The 23,795-nt window shown below is 41.3% G+C and overlaps 1 protein-coding gene across 1 annotated transcript; it reads right to left on the reverse strand.

Annotated features, from left to right (window-relative positions):
* Positions 1-6,702: 6,702 nt before the first annotated feature.
* Positions 6,703-19,892, reverse strand: LOC139468971 (UPF0489 protein C5orf22 homolog). Its single transcript, XM_071251112.1, has 4 exons — positions 19,609-19,892; positions 15,187-15,248; positions 13,914-14,039; positions 6,703-9,097 (listed from the first exon to the last, which is right to left on the reverse strand). Exons 1-4 carry the CDS (start codon positions 19,877-19,879, stop codon positions 7,961-7,963), a joined length of 1,596 nt encoding a protein of 531 aa, XP_071107213.1. The 5' UTR covers positions 19,880-19,892; the 3' UTR covers positions 6,703-7,960.
* Between the last annotated feature and the right edge of the window lie 3,903 nt (positions 19,893-23,795).

Here is a 23,795-nt window from a genome sequence, read left to right on the forward strand (position 1 = left end):
AAAAGAACCTATTTAGATGATACTACACAAACAGTAAAAATCCTGCAATTTAAAACTAGTTTTCATTCCCCTACAATGACCTTGCCAGCCCAAACAGTTTTACGCAAAATAAATAAGTCTTGACTAAACAAGATATGGGTGCTAATTTCATTGTACTATTTCATTTAGAAATAGCATTTAGAAATAGCACGATTTACATTATGCTGTCAACGTACTTCCTTAATTTAACTAAAGTTTATGATCTAAGTTTTCATTTAACAGAATATAACCGAAACGACTGTGGCTGAAGATTTGTCGTTTTAATGGTAAATTAATGACAAAATGAAAATTGCCCCAATCTCTTTAAAATAAATATGCATTGGTTGCTGAGGAGCAAAATATCTGACGAGAAATATGCTCCTCACCAACATACATGTACATACTCCCCACCAACCAATGTCAATACACATAGATACTCCCCACCAACCAATCATATTTATGTCAATAAATATGAATACTCCCCAACCAACCAGTACCAGTATATACGAATGCTCCCCACCAACTAATGTCAATATATACGAATGCTCCCAAATCAGCCTATATCAATATATAAGAATGCTTCCCAACAATCAATATCAACGTATACTACTGCTCCCCAACCAACAGATATCAATATATACGAATGCTTCCCAGCAATCAATATCAATATATACGAATGCTCCCCACCAATAAATATACAATATATACGAATGCTCCCCACCAATCAATATCAATATATACGAATGCCTCCTAACATCCAGTACCAATATATACGAATGCTCTCCACCATCCAATATCAATATATACGAATGCTCCCCACCAATCAATATCAATATATACGAATGCTCCCTACCATCCAATAGCAATATATACGAATGCTCCCCACCAACCAATATCAATATATACGAATGCTCCCCACCAATCAATATCAATATATACGAATGCTCCCCACCATCCAATATCAATATATACGAATGCTCCCCACCAATCAATATACAATATATACGAATGCTCCCCACCAATCAATATCAATATATACGAATGCTCCCAACCATCCAATATCAATATATACGAATGCTCCCCACCAACCAATGTTAATGTATATGAATAATCTTAATGTCGGTATATATGATTTACCTCCATATTAATATACTAATATATGAATTACCTCAATGTCAATATATATGAATTATCTCAATGTTAATATATATGAATTACCTCATTGTCAATAAATATGCATTACCTCAATGTTAATCTATATGAATTACATCAATGTCGGTATATATGAATTACCCCGATGTGAATATATAAGAATTACCTCACCAACGACAGACAACACATAGATGCGCCCATCCAGCAAGTGTAACATATATTGATGCTCGGCACCAACCAATGACAGCATATATTAATGCACTTCCGAACCACAGGGATTCGAACCCTGCTCCTCGGGATTTATCCGCCACACCAGGGTTAGGTGATCCAGGCGAAGTCACGTTGACTTCATGTTACCGCCCATACATTTATGTCAAAAGTGTCTTCTGTTTATGGGAAAGCAGCCAGAAGAAATCATTAACTCCAGAAAGAAATATTATCTGTTTACTCCAATGCCAGGTAGTCGTAGAAGAGATCCGCCCTAATTGAGTTGGGCTATTTGAAACTTTCCTATTATGCAGTGGTTTGATATATATACTGAGCCGCAAAAGAAACGTCACCCCAAGAAACATTGCATGAAAAGTTGTCATTAAAATATCTGTGTAATTTCAGTCAAAGTTTCTAAAATTTACCATTACTTTGTCCGGAAAAATGAAATTTGATGATAAAAAACAAAGCAGATGACAATAAAACCGATCGTCCAAACACATCACGGCAACGGCCATGGTAACCCGATGCACGTGTGTTCCGTGCAATTTAAAATGCACATGCGTTTCCCCATTTCTTGTCCTATAAAAAAAACACCCCGATCGGATAACATTCATTCGTTATTGAATTGCTACCACATGCCAAGATTGACAAGAAATCAGCGACACCAAGCCCTTGGACGATTGCAAGCTGGACAAAACGGCCGGCATGTAGCCAATGCATTTCAAGTCCAGGTAAAGAACATATATAGGTTCCAGCAACGGTACCAGACCACCAACACTACAGATGACCGATCACGTAGTGGAAAACCAATGGTCACCACCCGACATCAGGTCAGATTGTGCTACAGCATCTGCGAGATCGCTTTGTTACTGCTGTGGAAACTGCTCAACAGACCATGGGCACACACCAGCGACACATTAGTGCGGACACCGCACGTCGACGATTGGCGAGCAGACACCTCCACTGTCACAGGCCACACCGAGGACCCATTCTGACACCACGTCATCGCCGGGACCGTCTTCAGTGGGCAACACAAGACCAGCATTGGCGCCACCAGCAGTGGAGAAGAGTCCTCTTCTCAGACGAGAGCCGTTACTGTATCACAACTATCTCAACAGCAGATGGCAGAGAGGGGGGTCTGGCGAAGCCGTGGGGAACGTTATTCGGATGCTTGTGTTGTTGAGATAGTCAGGGTGTTGTTGAGATAGTTGGGGTGGTCCGAGCATCACGGTGTATGGTGGAATCGGTATTGCAAAGAGGATCGGCCCTGTGGTTTTCCAGAAGATCGGTCCAGGGAGAGGCAATGTTGTCACAGCAGCTCGGTACATTGATCAAATCTTGAGACCACACGCCATACCTCATTTGGCACGTCGCCGCAACCACGAGTTTCAGCATGATAACGCCCGTGCCCACACTGCGAGAGCAACAAGAGACTTCCTCCAGCAGAATGGCATCAGAACCTTGCAGTGGCCTGCCCTCAATCCCGATTTAAATCCAATTGAGCACCTGTGGGACGAGATTAAAAAATGTCTGAATGACGTCCGACCGAGGCCGACAACTGCAGCTGAACTGCGTCAGGCGTTCCTCAGAATGTGGGCTCAAGTGTCTATGGCCTTCATCAACCGCCTCATCCATTCAATGTATCGACGTTGCACGGCAGTCATCAATGCACATGGCGGACACAAGAGATACTGACTTGTGATGCCATTTTCTCAGCGACTAGTGTTGTGTTTCACTTTAAGAACATTTGACACTTTAATTTCAACCTTGATGATCAGTTTTGCCAAGTTTCATCTTCTTAATATGTCTCAAAGTATGTTTTACAGTGTTTGTATAAATAAGGTTTCTCATATATCTATCCATGGTGACGTTTCTTTTGCGGTTCAGTATAGGAATTGAAGGCCGATTTGTATATTAAATTAAAGGTGGAAGTGTGTGTGGGAATCGAAGATGACCTTATTTGTGGACTTTACATGTAGGATTTTAAAGTAGGAGTCGTGTTTAAGCTTACGAAAAGTGTTATAATTATATTGGTTTTAAAGGCAGAATTAAATGTGGAAAAAATGGTATTGTTTATTTAATTTAGAGGCGGTAATATAAGTATGATATCCAAAGGTGTATTTTGGACGCAAAGACAGGAATGTATATTTGATTTTGATGAAAGTGATGGATTCAAAATAAGAATTTGGATGGGATTTTATATTGGATTCCTTGAAGGAATTGTTAGAATCAAAATCAGAATTGTATCTGAAAGGTGGATTTTTTATGCGACTCGAAGGTGGAATTGTATATTGAAGTTGATGTTATGTGTGGTTGTATTTTGGATTATCCCAGTGGGGATACCGGGTTAGAATAGGTTCTCAGCAAGAAGTGACAAATGGATCGGGTGGTCAGGATGGGTGACATGTCTATGGTTGTATTTTGGATTATCCCAGTGGGGATACCGGGTTAGAATAGGTTCTCAGCAAGAAGTAACAAATGGATCGGGTGGTCAGGATGGGTGACATGTCTATGTACCCCTACATGTAGCGTTGCTCACACTATCGATCACTGGATTGTCTGGTCCGGGCTCGATGGTTTACAGGCCGCCATTATACAGCTGGAATATTGCAGAGTGCGGAGTTAAACAACAAACGAACAATACTTTTGAATACATCAAGGATGAAACTGCATATAGGTTTTAAAGGTGGGATATAATTTGGTAATTTAAGTTTATACATCAGGTTTGACTACTAACATACACTTTATTGAGCACGTGTATGGCTCTGACAAATATATACACATAAAAAGGGCGAATCGGCTTAAGAGACCTCTCCGCATATGTTGTGATTGATCAAGTGTCACAGCAGTGATCGCCCTGCATACGTGACAGGGTGACCCAGGAGCGGCTCTTTAGCTGATGATACTAACAATACAGATTCCCTCCAGATACACAGATGCAGCCAACTGTTGAGAGTGACGGGGGAGTGGGGAGGGGGGAACAGCTGGTGTCCCGGATCTGTACTGTTTCCTGCTGTAAGAGAATCACTGATTGCTGACCGTAATGCACATCAGACACAGGAGTGAGTGAGTGAGTGAGTGAGTGAGTGAGGGTGGGTGAGTGGGTGAGTGAGTGAGTGAGTGAGTGAGTGTGTGGGTGGGTGGGTCGGTGAGTGAGTGAGTGAGTGAGGAAGGGAGGGAGGGAGCGAGGTTTTAACATCCCTTTTAGCAATACGCCATCAATATCACAGCGGAGATATAATAAATGTGCTTCACACATTTAACCCCAGTGGGAACTCAAATCGGAGCTTCCGTCGTGACCTGCAAATGCCATACTTACTGTGAGCTGCCTCACCGCCCTATTAGAATATTAAGCTCGAGTCGATAATGTGTATTCATGCACAGTGACAATGTACTTTTGCGGAGATTGTTCTTGTTGAATTAATATTTCAAACATCTATGATGATTGTGAGTTGCTTTTGTCGTTAAATCCAAAGAGCAATCTAAAGCTATTGATTTTAATAAGTTGCCCATTCGGAAGACATACACCTGATTTGTCATTGTCCCTGTCGTGTTTGCATAGTAATATAATAACATATTTTCTGAGTGGTCAGTTATTACATATTTATTTAAAACCATAATCGAAATTTGGTTCTAGTCAGACATTAAACCGACTACTGATGCCTCATGCTCAACCTTTGTGACATAATCTACACGATTCATTACCATATATTGACCATATCATACTAATTTCTAATCCACTGTGATTTTCTTATATAATTTACACTGTCCTAGAACAAGAAAGTATATACTCAGTTAATATGTTATCAATGCATTTGTAACCTTGTATTGTATAATACAATATAACATAAATTTATCTCTGCATGCTGTTCCAACGCCATGTCATCCTCTTAACTACTACACTCTGTAAGAGTTGCGCACATCTCGGCCGAGGCCAAACAAACACGTGAATTTTCCTCTTAACATGATACATTAATTGCATGGTCCTAATTTAGACACCTGTCCCGTTTCCAGACAGATGTTATACACAGATGTGATACCCCTCTGAGGGTAGATATGACCACAGCTTTAATATACTTCCAACGGTACTGCCTTTGGGGTATATATGGAGAATCTCACCCAAGTGTCTTTTGATATCAAATACATTTACACGAGTCGATAAATGTTTAAAACCCCTTGGCTTGCCGAGGAGTTTTATACTTTTATCTACGAGTATTGATATATTTATTATCAAAAGGCACAAGGTTGAGATTCTATTTATCATCCGACATCATTCTTCCAATTTTCTTTCTGTTTGTAGACAGTAATAAGCAGTGTCTTTAGTGTAAAAAGTACTGCTAACAGCTATAGTAGCAGAGCCATTAGTGATGTCATTTGATTGTAACGTTATGTAACAGTGACGTCACAATGGTCTGCAAAGCATTGTGCTTGATCTCACGCAAGCGATATCTCCTATGGGAGCCAGTTTTGGATGATTGATATAGATCCCATGGCGCTCAGAACGGCGTGATGAAAAATCTACAACAATAAACTTGTACGGCCTTCATTGTTTAACCTCGTTTTCGAGACACAGAAATCAGATTTGCTGTACTGATTGCTTTCTTCACTCGTACCTGATTGGTTGATCCGAAAGTTCACCCGATGACATGACCTATAGAAGGGGTTGTCAGATCCATACACAGATGCGTAAGGTATGGGGGTAAAAGATCAGATCGTAATGAAACTTATACACAGTGTATGGTTGTGGATTGAACAGGGTGTTAGTTTCCACATGGTCTTTATGTCAATTCTGAATGTAAAGACAACAAAATAGTATTATCTCATTTTTTTTGTAGTTTTATTTGGGATGTTACTTTGTGCAACTGAATCTTTCAAAACTATCTGACCTTCTAAGATCACACACACTTGCCCGAACATTCACATGACCATACTCTTACACACCAACATGAAGCTGATCTGATGTTATCCAAGGAAAAGATTACCACTCTCAATCTAGACATGTATTCTGCTGTCTGACAGCTTACACAGGCTTAGACGCGTGAACAGAATTAAGGGATCTGATATGGGATTGACATGACATGACGTACACATGTCACATGACACGGCCCGAACATGACGCGCACCTGGCGCATGACCTGACCTGACACGATATGACGCACAGATGTCACATGACATACCTTACATGACGTACGTGACATACCCCGAAGATGATTGTTTGGCAATGTGGTGGTATATCAGATAATAATACGTAGCACCATCACGACCGGAGACCTCAAAATTGGGCTTCACACACTGTACCCATGCGGGGAATCGAACCAGGTGCACGGCGTGATGAGCCAACGCTTTAACCTTTAGGCGAGTCCTAGAACTCCCTGCTTGCGCGAGAGCCGACTAGACTTTAAATGGCACAGTAAATCACCTGATCCCAGCTGGTTAGAATGATGCTCATGTTTTCAACCACCAGGTTGCTGGTCCAGATTCGGTTATTAACAGCTCCAATCTCATTAAAATCAGACCTTAGTTCTCGCTACCGCTGAACAAAGATCTGAAGACATTCCATAAGGGGTCACGTCAGAACGACGTTTCATCCGACCAATCAGTGCGTCGCTTACCAGATTATGAAAGTGACAGTCGGAATGTGATTTATAATCATGCAATCTCGAAAACTTTAACACGGGGTATTCCGAACGATAGTTACGCGTTTAACGAGTGAATCCTTACAATCTAGACCATCTATTAGACATTCCAGAATGTTTTTTTTGTTCAGGTTTCAAATTTGTAATCGAGAATTTGTCAAACTATGTTTCGAAGCGTAGTCGCTAATTTGAAATTTGTGCCGTAAAGCGCGAGAAAGCTGCCTCCTGATTGGTCATTCCATTGGTCGGTCAAAGTTCGCGCAAGGTCGGCCTGACGTGACCCGTAATTGGATGTCCTCAGATCTTTCTTTAGCGGTAGCGAGAACTAAGATTTGATTTTAATGAGATTGTAACAGCTCGCGCTGATAAAGCTGGAACATTGCTGACTACATTCACTCACTCACTCAAGCTTATCATAAAGGCAAATTACGCTATAGACATACATCATGGCGTGACATACGTCATTGACGACATATTTTCACCACAATCGTATGACATTTAACTGTGGACATTCACACACCAAACCCCCTTTCAAGACCACAAATACTCGCACACATTTTCCTATTTCTTTAAAATGTTCTAAGTAATAATTTGACAGTATTGAAATAAATATATTCTAGGACTGTAACGATACCCTATACACAACAATGTGCACTGACATACCGACAGGACGTGATGTCATACGGTTAAATATTTGCATCAAAGATAAGGCCAAAAGAAAACCAACCTAAACATGTTCAATGAACTTTAAACAGTTATGACTTGAGAACATTTGTTCACCGTTTGAACAACATAATTTTGCATTTCATTTTCGTATCACGTAACGTGTTTTCCGAAGTTCACAAAATCATAGCCCCACGATGCGATACTAATATCGCTACACAGGATTCAATGGCAATTCGGTGAATCGTTACAGGTAACATTTAACACTCTACACATGATAGTCAATGCCTCCCGTACCATCCCGTTGGACCCCCTAACAAATCAGAATCATATAATATAAAATTTTCAGATATTTTCGAGAACGAATTTTGCAAAACGCTTAACACATCGCCTTCTATTTTCTGAAAGTATTTCTTTGGTGTGTAGCCGTCCCGGACAGAACGACATATTGTAACGAGCTTTGGAGCGAACGTCCTCCCATCTAGAATCATCTCCATAGCCTCTGTCCTCTCGTCAATCTCCTCTACATCCGGGGTATGAAATACCACCATCGTATCGTTTGGGCGGTTGTAGCCGTCGCACATACGCATGTTGTTCTTGTGGTTGAACTCAAGCGTTTTGGGGGACATATTGAGGCAGACACCAACTTGGGACAATGAACGGAGCTGATCCGTTGTGAAGGTAACCAGTTTTGCCAACATCATCTTCAAAATAAAATCAGGGTTCTGTCTACAAAAATGCCCATGAATTCGTCCTTGGAGATCTTTAAGCATCGCTGGGACTCGACTCCAGAAAGCTGTTCTGATCTCATTGTCGTTGCACGTGTCACGTTGCATTAATCCCGACTGACACAGTTGTTTAAAGTCTATGATAGACTCGAGGACGGAGTTGAAGAAGTTATCTACCGACCTCTCGTCTGTCGTTCCCTGCGCGCAGACGAGAAGTTGTACCCACATACTGATGTCTCTGATTTCAGATTCTTTCAGTCCGGAGTTATAAAGAGGCAACACCGCCGCCTCACAGCCGTAGTAGTCCTCGTCAATGTCGAGAATAACGTTGTCACTGTGAGTGAGCCACTTGCCAGACTTGATCAACAAAATGGCTTTCCGCTCACTGACAATCTCAATGATCCCAGACGTCCGGAAAGTACACGCCGACTCCTCTATGGGGATCCCGCTCTCGTCCTCAGAGTCCACGGTGATGTTATTCATGACGCAGTACTTCTCCTTCTTTATGGGCCCCGTTGAGAAGCATGCGCAGAGTTCCTTCACCTTCTTGCCGTTGACGAGTTTGAAGGTGGTTCCGGCCCTGACGTCCATGCGCTGGTAGTCTACCTGATCAGGGTGCTCGCCGTCGCTGGTGTCCCACGGCGGCCACACCCATATGTAGCGGGTGATCAGTCCCGTCATCGCTGCTGCCTGGCAACATAAGACCAATACGCCACTTATACGCTACATACACCACCGCTGGTTTCAAATCAAGGTAATACTTAAACACATTCAACATTGATTTCAGAACAAGGCCGTATTTACACACGCTGAACATTGGTTTGAGATCAAGGCCATATTTACACACATTGAACATTGGCTGCAGATAAAGATCATATTTAGAAACATTGATTATTGGTTTCTTAACAGGTAGTACTGTGGCGGTAGGGTAGCTCAGTGGTCAAAGCGTTCGCTCGTCACTCCGAAGGCCCGGGTTCGATTCCCCAGATGGTACAATGTGTGAATCCCATTCTGGTGTCCCCCGCCGTGATATTACTGGAATATTGCTAAAGTCGGCGTAAAACCAAACTCACTCACTCAATCAAAGGGTCATATTAATAACCTCTCCCCCATCTCCCACCCCGATACTAATGAGAAAGCGTCATACCACGTTAAAGACGTTAAAAGGTGGTACTTGTTGACAGCCAGTCTTCTTTAGGGTTTGCAGATATTTGGGCACAAAATTCAGGTCGGTAGGTCGAAAATATATATAAATATAAATTCCAAATTCATTCTTTTTGTTTGATTCCTCACGCGCTTTGTCCTAATTCGTTGTGTTTTGGCGTCAGCAGGTTTTAATTACACTATTTTATATTACAAATAATTACATTTATTTATATTGAAAGCGACATTAAATGAGTTTAAAAAATATTTTTCCTCACATATTTCTGTTCAACGGAGCAAAAAGAACACTGTTTTTCACGTTAAACCCCGTTTCACCCCCCCCCCCCCCCCCCCTCACCATAATACCCAAACAAGGTCCTGTCAAAACACATCGCCCAATGATTTCCTCAATAAATCATATCAACACACACGACCCACTGATTTCTTAACGGGGCCTTATTAACACATAGCGCTCACTGATTTCAAAACAAGGTCATATCAACACACACCGCCCACTGATTTTCTAACAAACCATATTAACACGCAACGCCCAGTGATTTCTTAAAAAAGGTCTTATTAACATACTCCGCCCACTGATTTCTTAACAAGGCCATATTAACACACACCGCCCACTGATTTGTTAACAAGGTCATATTAACGCACACCGGCCAGCGATTTCTTAACAAGGCCATATAAACAAACACCGCCCACTGATTTCTTGACAAGGCCATATTAACACACCGCCCACTGATTTCTTAACAAGGTCATATTAACACGCACCGCCCACTGATTTCTTAACAAGGCCATATTAACACACCGCCCACTGATTTCTTGACAAGGTCATATTAACACACACCGCCCACTGATTTCTTAACAAGGCCATATTAACACACCGCCCACTGATTTCTTGACAAGGCCATTAAAACATACCATCCACTGATTTCCTAAAAATCAGATCAAAACACACCGCCAACTGATTTCCTAACAAGGTAATTTAACAGACATTGCCCAATGATTTTCAAACAAGGTCTTATTACCAACTACTGCCCACTGATTTCCTAACAAACCATATTAACACATACCGCCCATTGATTTCCTAACAAACCATATTAACACACACCGCCGAATGATTTCCTAACAAACCATATTAACACACACCGCCCACTGATTTCCTAACAAACCATATTAACACACACCGCCGAATGATTTCCTAACAAACCATATTAACACACACCGCCGAATGATTTCCTAACAAACCATATTAACACACACCGCCGAATGATTTCCTAACAAACCATATTAACACACACCGCCCACTGATTTCCTAACAAACCATATTAACACACACCGCCGAATGATTTCCTAACAAACCATATTAACACACACCGCCCACTGATTTCCTAACAAACCATATTAACACACACCGCCGAATGATTTCCTAACAAACCATATTAACACACACCGCCCACTGATTTCCTAACAAACCATATTAACACACACCGCCGAATGATTTCCTAACAAACCATATTAACACACACCGCCCACTGATTTCCTAACAAACCATATTAACACACACCGCCCACTGATTTCCTAACAAACCATATTAACCTGTTTTTAACCAATTGACTTTTGCTTCCATAATAGCAACACATCAGTTTAATTTGAGGCCTATTTATTGAAAACGACAGCGATATTGAGATCGGCCAATATATAATTAGTGCGAGATTAATCAAACTCGAATATCTGCCGAAACAGATTCCACAGGGCGTAGCGATGACATTAGGTGGTTACGAAAAGGGTAAACTGCAGGACCCCATAAGACTCTTTTCATACACTAGGTACCCTGTGTCATCACCGATTTTCAAATATCATTTTCTCCTCTGTATTACGTAAAATGTCAACGCCAGAGAACATAATTAATGTCTCGCGTATCTGCCAAAACAGATTGCATTGGGCGTAAAAGGCAAAATTACATGTGAAAATCAGTGATGACACCAGGTGCTCGCGAAGAAGGATAACTGTCATACCTCTACGTTTTTCATTTAGATCTGAATGTTGTGAACAGTAACGGATAATTACTTGTTTCAAATAATAACCGTCTATAAAATACTGTCCTTAATAGTTGGCAAGTCTAGATTACTCGGGAAATAAAGAGGGTCTTTGGTCTTATGTTTTATTCAGATAATTTTAAAACTGATTTTTCTTTAAAACATTTTCAGAGACTAGATGTTGTCTACCGCGACCTTTTCTGATATAAAGAGCGGTTGGATTTGGGCTAATGGGTATCATCGCTTTTTATTACAGTCAATTAAACCCACATAATGTCTGCGAGCTCATGTTTTATTATGTATTTCATTCTAGCAGTTCTTGATCACCATTTTACACACGTAGTGTCTCAGTATCACACGTTATTGATTTCCTAACAAGCCTATATTAGTGATTACCCTTTTATACACATAGCGTCTCAGAATCAGGCATGACACTGACTTCCTAAAAAGGTCATAGTATTGATTACTCTGTTATACATTTAGCGTCTCTGAATCACACATGACACTGATTTCCAGACTGGAAATAGCAACCAGATCCCATCCTGGACTGTCCCGGTATTATGTCCCTAATCCGTTATGATGAAACTCCTGGACCCATTCGCGACCATAAACGTCACTACCGCCATCTTCAGTTTACCGCATACTTTCTCTCGCTCGTGAGACTAATTTGATTGGAGAACCATTTTTGGCGGCGTGCTGTTGGAATCGGGCACACAACGAAACTATGTTAGCAAACTGGTCCATGGAGATATAATGCTCTGGATAATCGACCACCATCACCATCACTATCACCACCACCATCACCATCACATCACCATCACAACCACCATCACTATCACATCATCATCATCACCACCACCACCATCACCATCACCACCACCACCACCATCACCACCAACACCTCCACCACCACCACCATCACCATCACCATCACCCTCACCACCACCTCCACCACCACCACCATCACCACCACCACCTCCACCACCACCACCATCACCATCACCATCACCATCACTATCACCACCACCACTATCACCATCACCACCACCATCACCATCACTATCACCACCACCTCCACCACCACCACCACCACCACCACCACCACCACCACCATCACCATCACCATCACCATCACCATCACATCACATCACCATCACATCACTATCACCACAACTATCACCATCACTATCACCACCACCACCATCATCACCATCACCACCACATCACCATCACTATCTCCACGACCACCACTACCACCATCACCATCACCATCACCATCATCACCAACACCACCACCACCATCACAATCATGGATCTGACTGTTCATTCCATAATGCTACCTTCTTTTAATTGTTTTCCATTTTTATGTCACTATCACTGTATATACCGACGCTTATCGGTTTTGAACATATTATTTTAATAGCACATTTGTATTTTTGACAGAATTCATCTCTTCGTGATTTATATTAACTACATATGTAAATATGTCATATTTTGTTGTATCGTGTCCAAACCACCTGCTGTAGGCGATTAGCGTCGCCGCCTAGTTGGACGTTTTATGTTCAGATGCTGACGGTATGGTCAGTGTTGTGTTCCGATCACCATCACTGTCATTACGCCTAATGTTTCAAATCATGAATGTGATACAGGCTACAGAAACGGATATGTGTGTATGATGATTGGTGTTATATTGATGGTGGCAATCTTGTTGCGAGATTATTGTTCCCTAAACATTCAAAAGAGGACGAACAGAAAAATGAACTAGGAATTCATATAGTGGGTTGTTTTTGGATTTGATCAAAACATTAGAAACGTTATCAAAATGTTACTAGGCTGAAAACAGTCCAAACGCAACCATGATACCCGTATCAAATACATCACTATCGAATAACATTTCTTGTTTGCTTAATTTGTAGTCACCATCAAACATGAGTGAATACTCTCTTCTGCCGGGCTGTTTACTTGGCCTCTGTGCGTGTGCTTGTGCGTGTGCGTGTGCGTGCATGTGTGTGTATGCGAAGACAACGGCGTTTTATACTTACGACCATGAAGACATCATTCTGCCGAATCATATTAATGCGTGTGCGTGAGCGTGTGCGAAGACAACGGCGCTTTATACTTACGACCATGAAGACATCATTCTGCTGCATCATGTTTGAGCGTATGCGTGTGCGTGTGCGTGAGCGTGTGCGAAGACAACGGCCGTTTATACTTACGACCATGAAGACATCATTCTGCTGCATCATGTTTGAGCGTATGCGTGTGCGTGTGCGTGTGCGTGAGCGTGTGCGAAGACAACGGCGCTTTATACTTACGACCATGAAGACATCATTCTGCTGCATCATGTCAGTGATCTCCTCGCTGTTCCTAGGATGACGGAAAAGCGGGATGATGTTCCACTCGAATGGAGTGGCGCCGTCGGAGTGTCCGTCGATATGCAGCTACAAAAGAATAACGTCTACTCAGCTATAGATGGCGTGTTGCGTGTCTCAGATCAATACTGATAGTTTTCTTCCATATATACGTTCAAGATACATCTCGTACATCATGTGTGTCTTACATGCATACTAAAAACCATCTGAGCCGTCACATCCCCTGATAATTTGGAGAAACCTTGTTTTTGTTTAACGCCATAGATATAACAATAGTGTGAATACGAGAGACTGAACCAGAATGAATGAATGAATCTCTTTATTTCCTCCAGAGGTTACATGCGAAAATTTAAAAAATCTTTGATATTCTCAGAGCAAATGCATTGTGCTAGTATTTATTTAGATGGGTGCATTATTAACACATAAAACACACACACACAAACACGCACGCACGCACGCACGCACGCACGCACGCACGCACGCACGCAAGCACGCACGCACACACATATTTTCGTCATTTACTATGTACACAAGTGAGCATTATTACGATAAAACAAGTCGCTTCTTATGACCAACGAGGACTGCAGGGTCCAATCCTAAACTGGATGCCCTCGGGTCTGGGTGAGACTTGTGAAAGACAGGGTTGGTTGGTTGGTTGTTTAACGCTGCACTCAGCAATATTCCAGCTATATGACAGCGGTCTGTAAATAATCGAGTCTGGACCAGACAATCCAGTGATTGACATCATGAACATCGATCCACGCAATTGGGATCGATGACATGCATCAACCAAGTCAGCGCCGTGATATTGCTGGAATATTGCTAAAAGCGGCGTAAAACCATACTCACTCATTCACTAACGTTATTTTCATGACAATATTTCCAAAGAAGCACACTAAAGTTTAGAGTTTGACATTTTCAGTAGGCCAAACAGAGCTTGATAATACCAAGCCCTTCATATATTGACAGGGGAACCTAACAAAGGAATGAGGTTAGTGTCATCTAATGACATCAACTGGAAGAGGGATGGGTAGCCTAGTGTATAAAGCGTTCGTTTGTTCATCTTATGGTTTCGATTCCCCACATGGGTAAATTGTGTGAAGCTAACTTGCATATATTCCCCTCCGTCATATTGCTGGAATATTGTTGAACTGTGAAACAGTACTGACACTGACATCAACAATAGCAATCTGGAGACGATGACGTATGTACTCACCACAACGTTGCCCCCTTTTGGTATGAGCCCTTTGTCCGCTGCGCTGTACCAGTACTTCAACACTGAGAACAGAACACGCGGAAAGAAGGTAGATTAGGTTTGGTGGATACAAATAAATGCAAAATATCAACTCAGGAGCACAACCAGCCACGACCACCTGCCGAAACAGTCTCCACTGGCGAAAAGGCAAACTAGGTGATGAAAACTGAAGACCAGCGATGACAGCAGGTGACAGCGACAAAAGGAGGCACGCCCCGCCGGCATCTTCCGCTTCAGGCTACCAGACAAAGAAGACTCTAACATCGTATATATATATTGGTCAGTTAAAGTTCTTTTCTGATGGCATTTTGTCTCAAAACTCACAGGGTAAAGAGGTTGGATCCTGTTTATGCTAACCTTTTGGAAGATTTCAAATCTATAACAGTAAACTTGATTCCAGCGTGTTTCGACATGGCTCAATACATCGTAAGCGTGTTTTCTTTGATAACTCAGTTGGACATCTCAGCTTGAAACCTACCTGTGCTATAACTTCCAAGTTTCCGACACCTATATTAACTAAAACATCCCAGTTTCCCACACCAAAATCAGCTATAACATCCACGTTTCCGTCACCTATATCAGCTATAACATCCCAGTTTCCGATACCTATATCAACTATAACATCCCAGTTTCCGACACCAATATCAGCTGTAACATCAACGTTTCCGACACCTAAATTAACTAAAACATCCAATTTTCTCACACCAATATCAGCTATAACATCCATGTTTCCGACACCTATATCAGCTATAACATCCCAGTTTCCGACACCTATATCAACTATAACATCCACGTTTCCGACACCTATATCAGCTATAACATCCACGTTTCCGACACTAATATCAGCTATAACATCCACGTTTCCGACACCAATATCAGCTATAACATACACGTTTCCGACACCTATATCAGCTATAACATCCACGTTATCGACACCAATATCAGCTATTCCTTCCAAGTCAGAAAACAGCAGAATATAATATATATACTAACACAGAACATTCAAACATAAACCTGAATGCAAACATAGCAAACACTAGCAGTGAAAGATAAACTTAACCATTTTCCAAACAAATAAAAGCGACAAAACCATTTCAATAATCATAAGAAATCTCTGCTGAAAGCAAAGTCTATTGTACAATTCCAACTTTATCATAAGCATGTGTTTATGAATCTCTATCAATAAGTGATGATACCCGGTGTTTGCGTAGAGGTAAGCGTATCCTGCCCCACCGGGGGCACCCGTCACAATCCCATGCAAATTCAAGTCAGTTGTTCACATTAATAAACACGGAAGTAAAATTATGGTACAAGTCAAAACAGAGAATTGCATCAGACATCATTCCGGTCACTGATGATGGAATTATTCCTGTACTGCTTTACTGGTACATTTGTAGCACCAGAAACTCAACAGTTTGCATAACTATGAGACCCGTGAAGATCCGGGATAGAAAAGGTGTTCAGCAACCCATGCTTAGGCGACTATGCTTGTAAGAGGCGATTAACGGGATCGGGTGGTCAGTCTCGCTGACTTGGTTGATGCAAGTTAAACAAACAAACAAACAAACAAGCATAATTATGAAGTGTTTGTTTCTTGCCTGCCGCATGAATTACTCCTGCCACATGACGACGGCAATGTTAACTTTCGAGTCAAGACCAGACAATCGTGTGATGGGCCGGACAAACCAGTTCAGACAAAACACTCATAAAGCTACCTTACACTACATGGAAGTAAATTAAATGCTCAGAATCTCTTTATTACTACTGATACGCGTACAGGTGAATGAGACACTGCAACCTGATTGCCATAGCAATCTGACTAAGTGAGCGCCAGTTGATCTAAATAATTGACACATGCAAACCATCTGTTGATTTTGTCGCGGTCTCGTTGACCGAGTGGGTAGTGATCTTCTAGCTGTGGCAGGATGTTCAAATTGCAGGCGCACAATAAATAAATAAATAAATAAATGAATGAATGAATGAATGAATGAATGAATGAATGAATGAATGAATGAATGAATGAATGAATGAATGAATGAATGAATGAATGAATGAATGAATGAATGAATGAATAAATAAATAAATAAATAAATAAATGTCTCATAGAACAGGGATGATAAATGACAACGCCTCATAATGCTATTAAACTCGGAAATAAAGGTAATATTACAATCATAGTTACTGTCTCATTTCTAAGTTAAGTTGACTCTATCTTCAAAGGTAAAGAAAGGCAAATATCTTATTTCTAGCAAGATTAATTTAATGAAACGCGAAGTAACTGGCGGTAAAATGATAATGGATAATGATATTGTCCCTTTAAATGACATTGCCTCAGGGATGATTATGTTCAGTGTGGCCAGAAACACAGAGGTTCAACACTACATGGTTGCTGAAATAATCAGAGAAATATTAAAGCTGGGTTTCATATTTGAAGCTTTTCAAATTGAAAAAAAATATGATTGTTTTTAGTAGTATTGGGATACGTGTAGAATTATGTTTGTTGTTTAACGCCTCAAATTTAGAAAGCAAAATCAGAAATATATTTTTGGAATTCAATGATGAGAATTTATATTGGATTCTTTGATGGAATTGATGGCTCAATTCTCAAAATCAGAATATCTTTTGTTTGTTTGTTTGTCCTTTACCGCCGAACCCAGCAATCTTCCAGCTATATGGCGACGGTCTGTAAATCTTCATTAACTACGATCTATGCAGTTGGATACAGCGACATGCATAAACCAAGTCGGCGAGCCTCACCTCTTGATCGAGTTGCTAAACACCAGTTCTAACCCAGATGTTCACAAGTCTCTTGCTAAAGTAATACGCAGGATGTAATCTTAAAAACACGTGCATGCAACAAGCACATGTGTAATCAACTATGTGAACATCAGGTGTTTCAGTTTACTGGATAAAACAACAGATTTTGCAATATGAATGTGTCGGGTGGCCCGGTGACCCAAGGCTCCGCTATTGTGAGTGAGTGAGTTGGGTTCAACACCGCTTTTACCATTAATCCAGTTATATAATAGCCTGTCAGCTTGACGTGGGAGGAAAGCCTGAAGTGATGCAGGTCTTAGACGTTTACTACTGTGGTGAAACACACGTGCACGGGTATGGTGCGTTGTTCATTATCCAACATTTGTTCCGATTATGACTTAGATGTCTACATTTCCCAACCTTTCAGGAACAATCAAAATACTCTTTCTATCAAGATTCCGAAGATCGTCACACTATTCTTGGTCAAACCAGGAAGTCTATATACATTGTATGGTCTCCCTGGTCAAACGTTATTTAATCAGCATTACATCCCTCAGCATTAAATCTTAGTAAAGCTTTCAAAACGTGTTATGACAGACATTTCAAAATTTGACTCATAATGGACCAAAAATAATGTCCGATTGAATTCCCGATTCAGACTTGTACCATATGTTCACATCATCACCTGACTTGCCTTTGCATGTGTTTGTGACGGGTGCCACCGTCGGAATCGTACAACGGATTCTGACGATTATGCAAATGGTTTTGTCCTCGCCAGGTAGGTAGCGTGTACCTTGCGCAAACACATCGGCATGGTTATACTACCGACAAAAGTAAAGGAACTGACGACTTGAATGTAGCTGGCGTTAAGGTGTACATTTACAAAAACTGGGGTGTTGCGTCTAAATGCAACATCAAATCACAATGAAATTTCACATCATGCACGTGTTGCACGTGCACACAGAAGCCAACGTGTGTGCGCCTGTCGGGAACTTCCCAATCACTAATGCAATGGAGTCTCCGAGGCACTATCTCAATTTCTGTTGATGATGGAATGGTTTTGTCGCTTTCATTTTAATGTGGTATTCTCACAGTAAACTGACATTATGTGACTGAAATATTGCTCACATTGTCTCCCTCTGCATACTACATACGTCATACATGCATTTGGGGCGGTCGGGTAGCCTAGTCTTTAAAGCGTTCGCTCGTCACGCCGAAGACCCGGGTTCGATTCCCGACATGGGTACAATGCGTGAAGCCCATTTCTGGTGTCCCCCGCCGTGATATTGCTGGAATATTGCTAAAAGCGGCGTAAAACTAAACTCACTCACTCACCCATACATGCATTTGATTTGAATTAACTTTCCTTGTCTAATATGAAGTTGACTCTCTGTCACGAATAAGAAACAATTGGTCAAGTGTTAAACTGTCTTAAAATAATGTACTGGAATTATAATCGAGCAAATAACGGTATATGGTCACTTTAGTGATAATATACCGTAAACGAGAAATCTAAAATGATTCAGGAACTGAAAAAGGGTATCTTTAGGACGTGAATCATATTTGCTCGGACTACCATTTGTGCCAGGCTTAGTGCCCCTGTTTTTCCCTGAATGAACCACCTACCTTCGTGATGTTCCTCCACGATGTAGACAGGGGTAATGTTGGAGAAGGCGTGGGTGGGGCTAGCGTGGATGGGGGTGTGGTGGGACGTAGAGTCCAAACGTTCCGGGGATGGTTGAAGGGGCTTGGCGATTCTTGCAAGTTCCCCACAGTTGGTAGGTTCCTTTGGTCCTGGGCAAGGGCCCCGCACCCGCCACAACAGAAAGGTGCAGGCGGCCCACAACACAAGGATCAGGAGGACCAACTCAAGGGTCCGTAACGGCCGGAATCGCATCTTCTCAGTTGGGAGAGTGCCCATCTGAAATTAGAATATCAACACTGATCCCGGATATTGTTGAAAGCTTCAGCTGTTCCAGTAATGACCAGTGTTGTCACACATCACAAATCTATGAATCTGAAGCTTGGAGTATACCTAGTGTCACATGCACTTGACAGCGAGCAACAGGTGGTCAGATCCTGATGAGAAGAGGACAAAGCTTGCACGTTACTATTTTATTGTTGATTGTGACATATGACCAACAGTGGTTGGTATGGTGCATCGATTACGGGCTTTCTAATTAATGTAAAGCACAATGTTGCATGGAGTTTGTGTAAACGAAGAACATCTATGAAATATTCATGCTAATGGGTCTTCATGTTTTCATGTGGAAGTATCGGACAGGATCATTTGTACAGGCGATTACTTATGAATGTAACGAGAATTCGGGTTGCATGGAGTTGAACATTGGATTAACGATTATCCCTAAGGTACTTTGGTGATTTATTGAAGCGTAACAATCAGGTAACTTTAAACAAAATGTGTTCCGTGATCGTAAACCAAACATTATATTCTCAGGCTATCTGTCACGTATAAGATGTCATTGTGTACCGTTGTTCTGATCATTTCAAAATACAAATAAAATATTGACAGTCAGTTTAGTCAGGATGGTACAGTCATATATGAAGGTGTGGTGCATCGTGATGGTAGGTGCGTTTTAAGTCACAATGAGATCGTATAATAAAGCGTCAACGCTATTATTCAATCAGTATCAAATTTCCAACGAAACAGATTCCTTAAAGACAAAAAGCGGTTAAAAAGTATATAAACAGATCACTGAAAATCAGTGATGACACCAGGCGTTCGCGAAAGGGGTATCCTTGGTCTTCCTTACCGCTAGCACCAACCATTCACACAATGCATAAAAAAATGTTTCTTTGTTGCTTAACGCCGCACGTCAGTATTCCTGACCAGCAAAACATGAGTTCAAAATGTCTGCACTTGTACACAGCAGACGCAATTCCAAATGAACATACCGTGTTTATTAGTTTGAACAAAATCAGTAATGGCACTCAGTTTGTTTTCAGACTGACGTCGCATGACAGGAGTACTGCTGTGTTGAGTCAGGCAATAAATACCTATCTCTTTATGCAGATTGTGTGAATGGTGGTTGCTACCAGTAGAGCAGGACACGCTTACCCTTTTCGCGAACACCTGGTGTCATCACTGATTTTCAGTGGTCCATTCATATAATTTCCACAGCTATTTCACCTTTACACCAAGTGGAATCTGTTTCGGCCGAAAATCTAGGCTATTTCTTCTTTTACATTGACAATTTTTATTTACTTACCCGTTGAATGACCACTGAAGATGTCTGTTTGAACCAGCTTAAAATTAACTGTCTACCAACTCATATATATATGCGCGATGTGGTCTATGCGCGATGTGGTCTATACGCGCGGAATCCATATCTTCTCATATAGTGAAACCTCGTTAATCCGGACACCGTCACTCACAATGAAGTTATGGCTGTTGTAAATAGGTCGACCTTCCAACAGTGATCGTCTAGATTAAAGGGTCTGAACTAAAGACCCGCCTCCGTTGTCTACTTGTCTAGTTGCCTAGTGTATGAAACATCTGCTTGGGGAGCGGCATGTCAGTGGTTCAATCCCCGGTCGCGTCATACCGAAGACATTAAAAGATGGTTGGTTGATTGGTGTGTTGTTTTACGTCGCACTCAGCAATATTCCAGCTATATAACGGCGGTCTGTAAATAATCGAATCTAGAGCAGGCAATCTAGTGATTGATATCATGAGCATCGATTCACGCACTTGGAATCAATGACATGCTTCAACCAAGTCAGCGAACCTGACCCACCCGATCCCGTTAGTCGCCTCTTACGACAAGTATAGGCGCCTTTTACGGCAAGCATTGGTTGCTGAAGACCTATTCTAACCCGGATAAACACGGGTCTAAAAGATGGTACTGCCATGGTATGTCAGTGAGCGGACATTATAAAATTTGCATAATTCCGGACTTGTACAAACCGCCTCAGTGGTAGGACTACGTAGAAGATGCTATGTCCTCCGTAGGAGATAATAAGTCCTGCGTAGGAGATACTTAGACAAATAAAATCACCGTTGCCCTACTACGCTTCCGCATATACCAGACTTTTTGCCTGGATTCGAAACTCCTCAAAACAAACCCCTCTATTTGATGATTTCAATATTTGATATATTTTACTTCCGTTAATAATTTTATGAGACAACGCATTATTAGGGGGAAACGTGTTTCTTGTAGACACTTCATAATAATTCATTTTTTATTTTTTTTTACAAAATCAATGTTATCAGTATATAAATAAACAACGTCAGTGCATGAAAAAAGCCACTCTCGATTATTCGCCGAAACAGATAAGCGGAGTTTTCAGTTGAAAAGAAAGAGGATGTGACAGGATTAATGAATGATTCGATCATTAAGAGACCAAAGACTTTATGATGTTTGTAGGCTGAAGCGTGTTGTGTTGTTTCTTTAAGTAGTGTGTGCGTGTTAGATATATGCATTACTCGGGTTAACATAGTTGACTTATATTTTTTTTTGTTAATGTCATTAATACTGACGCCCTTCACACAAACATCACGTGGACGTGTTCGTATAGGCGTGGCAGAAACCTATGATCGTGGGTTCGAATCCCAGTGTGCCACGATTATGTTTCAAGGTTTGTCAGCACCATATGCGTGCTCGTTGGTTTCACCGAAGTGGTAAACGTCTAAGACCTGCTTCACTTCAGGCGGACCTCGGACATTAATCTGACATACAACTGAAATACTGTTTAAAGCGCCGTTAACCCAAACTCACATGTCGTATACTAAAAGCACAACTAAGGACGTGTTGGTGACCGATCAAGTGATTCTACGAATGGGTGTATGTTATTTTGATTCTTTAACAACGTCACAAATAGCTTCAATTAGAATTGACGTGAAACAAACATAAGAAACGACAAGAAGACAAATACATCACATGAAATTGATAATACAAACATCATTAGCGAAATATCGGAGGTAAATGTCATGAGCAAACATTGAACTTTGAGTCAGACAAAGGTCTTGTCACAGATAGCCATGAATCTCAACTTGTCTACTTTACGATTGCTAATACAAATATATACCACTGTCTAGTCACTCTACCGAGCTCAATAACATACAGTTTATTTGTTTAAAGAGGTTGAATGAAATTTTTAAATCCATGTCATGTAATAGTCTTTTTGATCAAATATCAAACTCCCGCTAACACTTACATGTTTCTCAGTCGCCGTACCACTAGTGTTCCTTTGTCGCATCCCCAAACACGCTCCACGCACACCTGATCTCCCCAGACATATCAAGCGTCTTTTTACTGAAGGAAATCATGTCACCTGTCTTCCTAGACGCTGTGGACCTACCTGAGTCCCCCCACACCGTCACTGTCACGGGGAGCCCGTGACCAACCGACGCGCGAGAAGCTGATCCGCCAACATTCGTTAAGCCTCTTTCATTGTCTCCTGATCGCCTGCAGTCTCATCATAACAGTACAAGCCAAAGAACTTTATACTTCAACCAAGAGCTTACAATCGAAGGAAATGTTTTGTCCATACAGTACACAGAGAGAGAGAGTCAAACCTGTTCTTGAGATTATGATAGGTCCTTATGAATATACACAAACTGCATATATTACAAATGGCAGAAAATTATGTCTCATAACATGGAAACTGTCGGTGAATATTGATCAATATCAGGTTTCACAGCGTCGAATACTCGCGTGCCACCTTCTCGGTATTCTTGTCCTACTATAAATAATATGAAATATTTAATTATATAAAGATATATTGGTTTAGTAACGACCAGACTGTTAATCCGAGTATATATGTGCTAGAGATTGAGGTAATAAAAGGGC

The sequence above is a fragment of the Haliotis cracherodii genome, unplaced genomic scaffold (genome assembly GCF_022045235.1).
Source record: "Haliotis cracherodii isolate W230 unplaced genomic scaffold, xgHalCrac1.p SCAF_2, whole genome shotgun sequence".
NCBI classification, from domain to species: Eukaryota; Metazoa; Mollusca; class Gastropoda; order Lepetellida; family Haliotidae; genus Haliotis; species Haliotis cracherodii.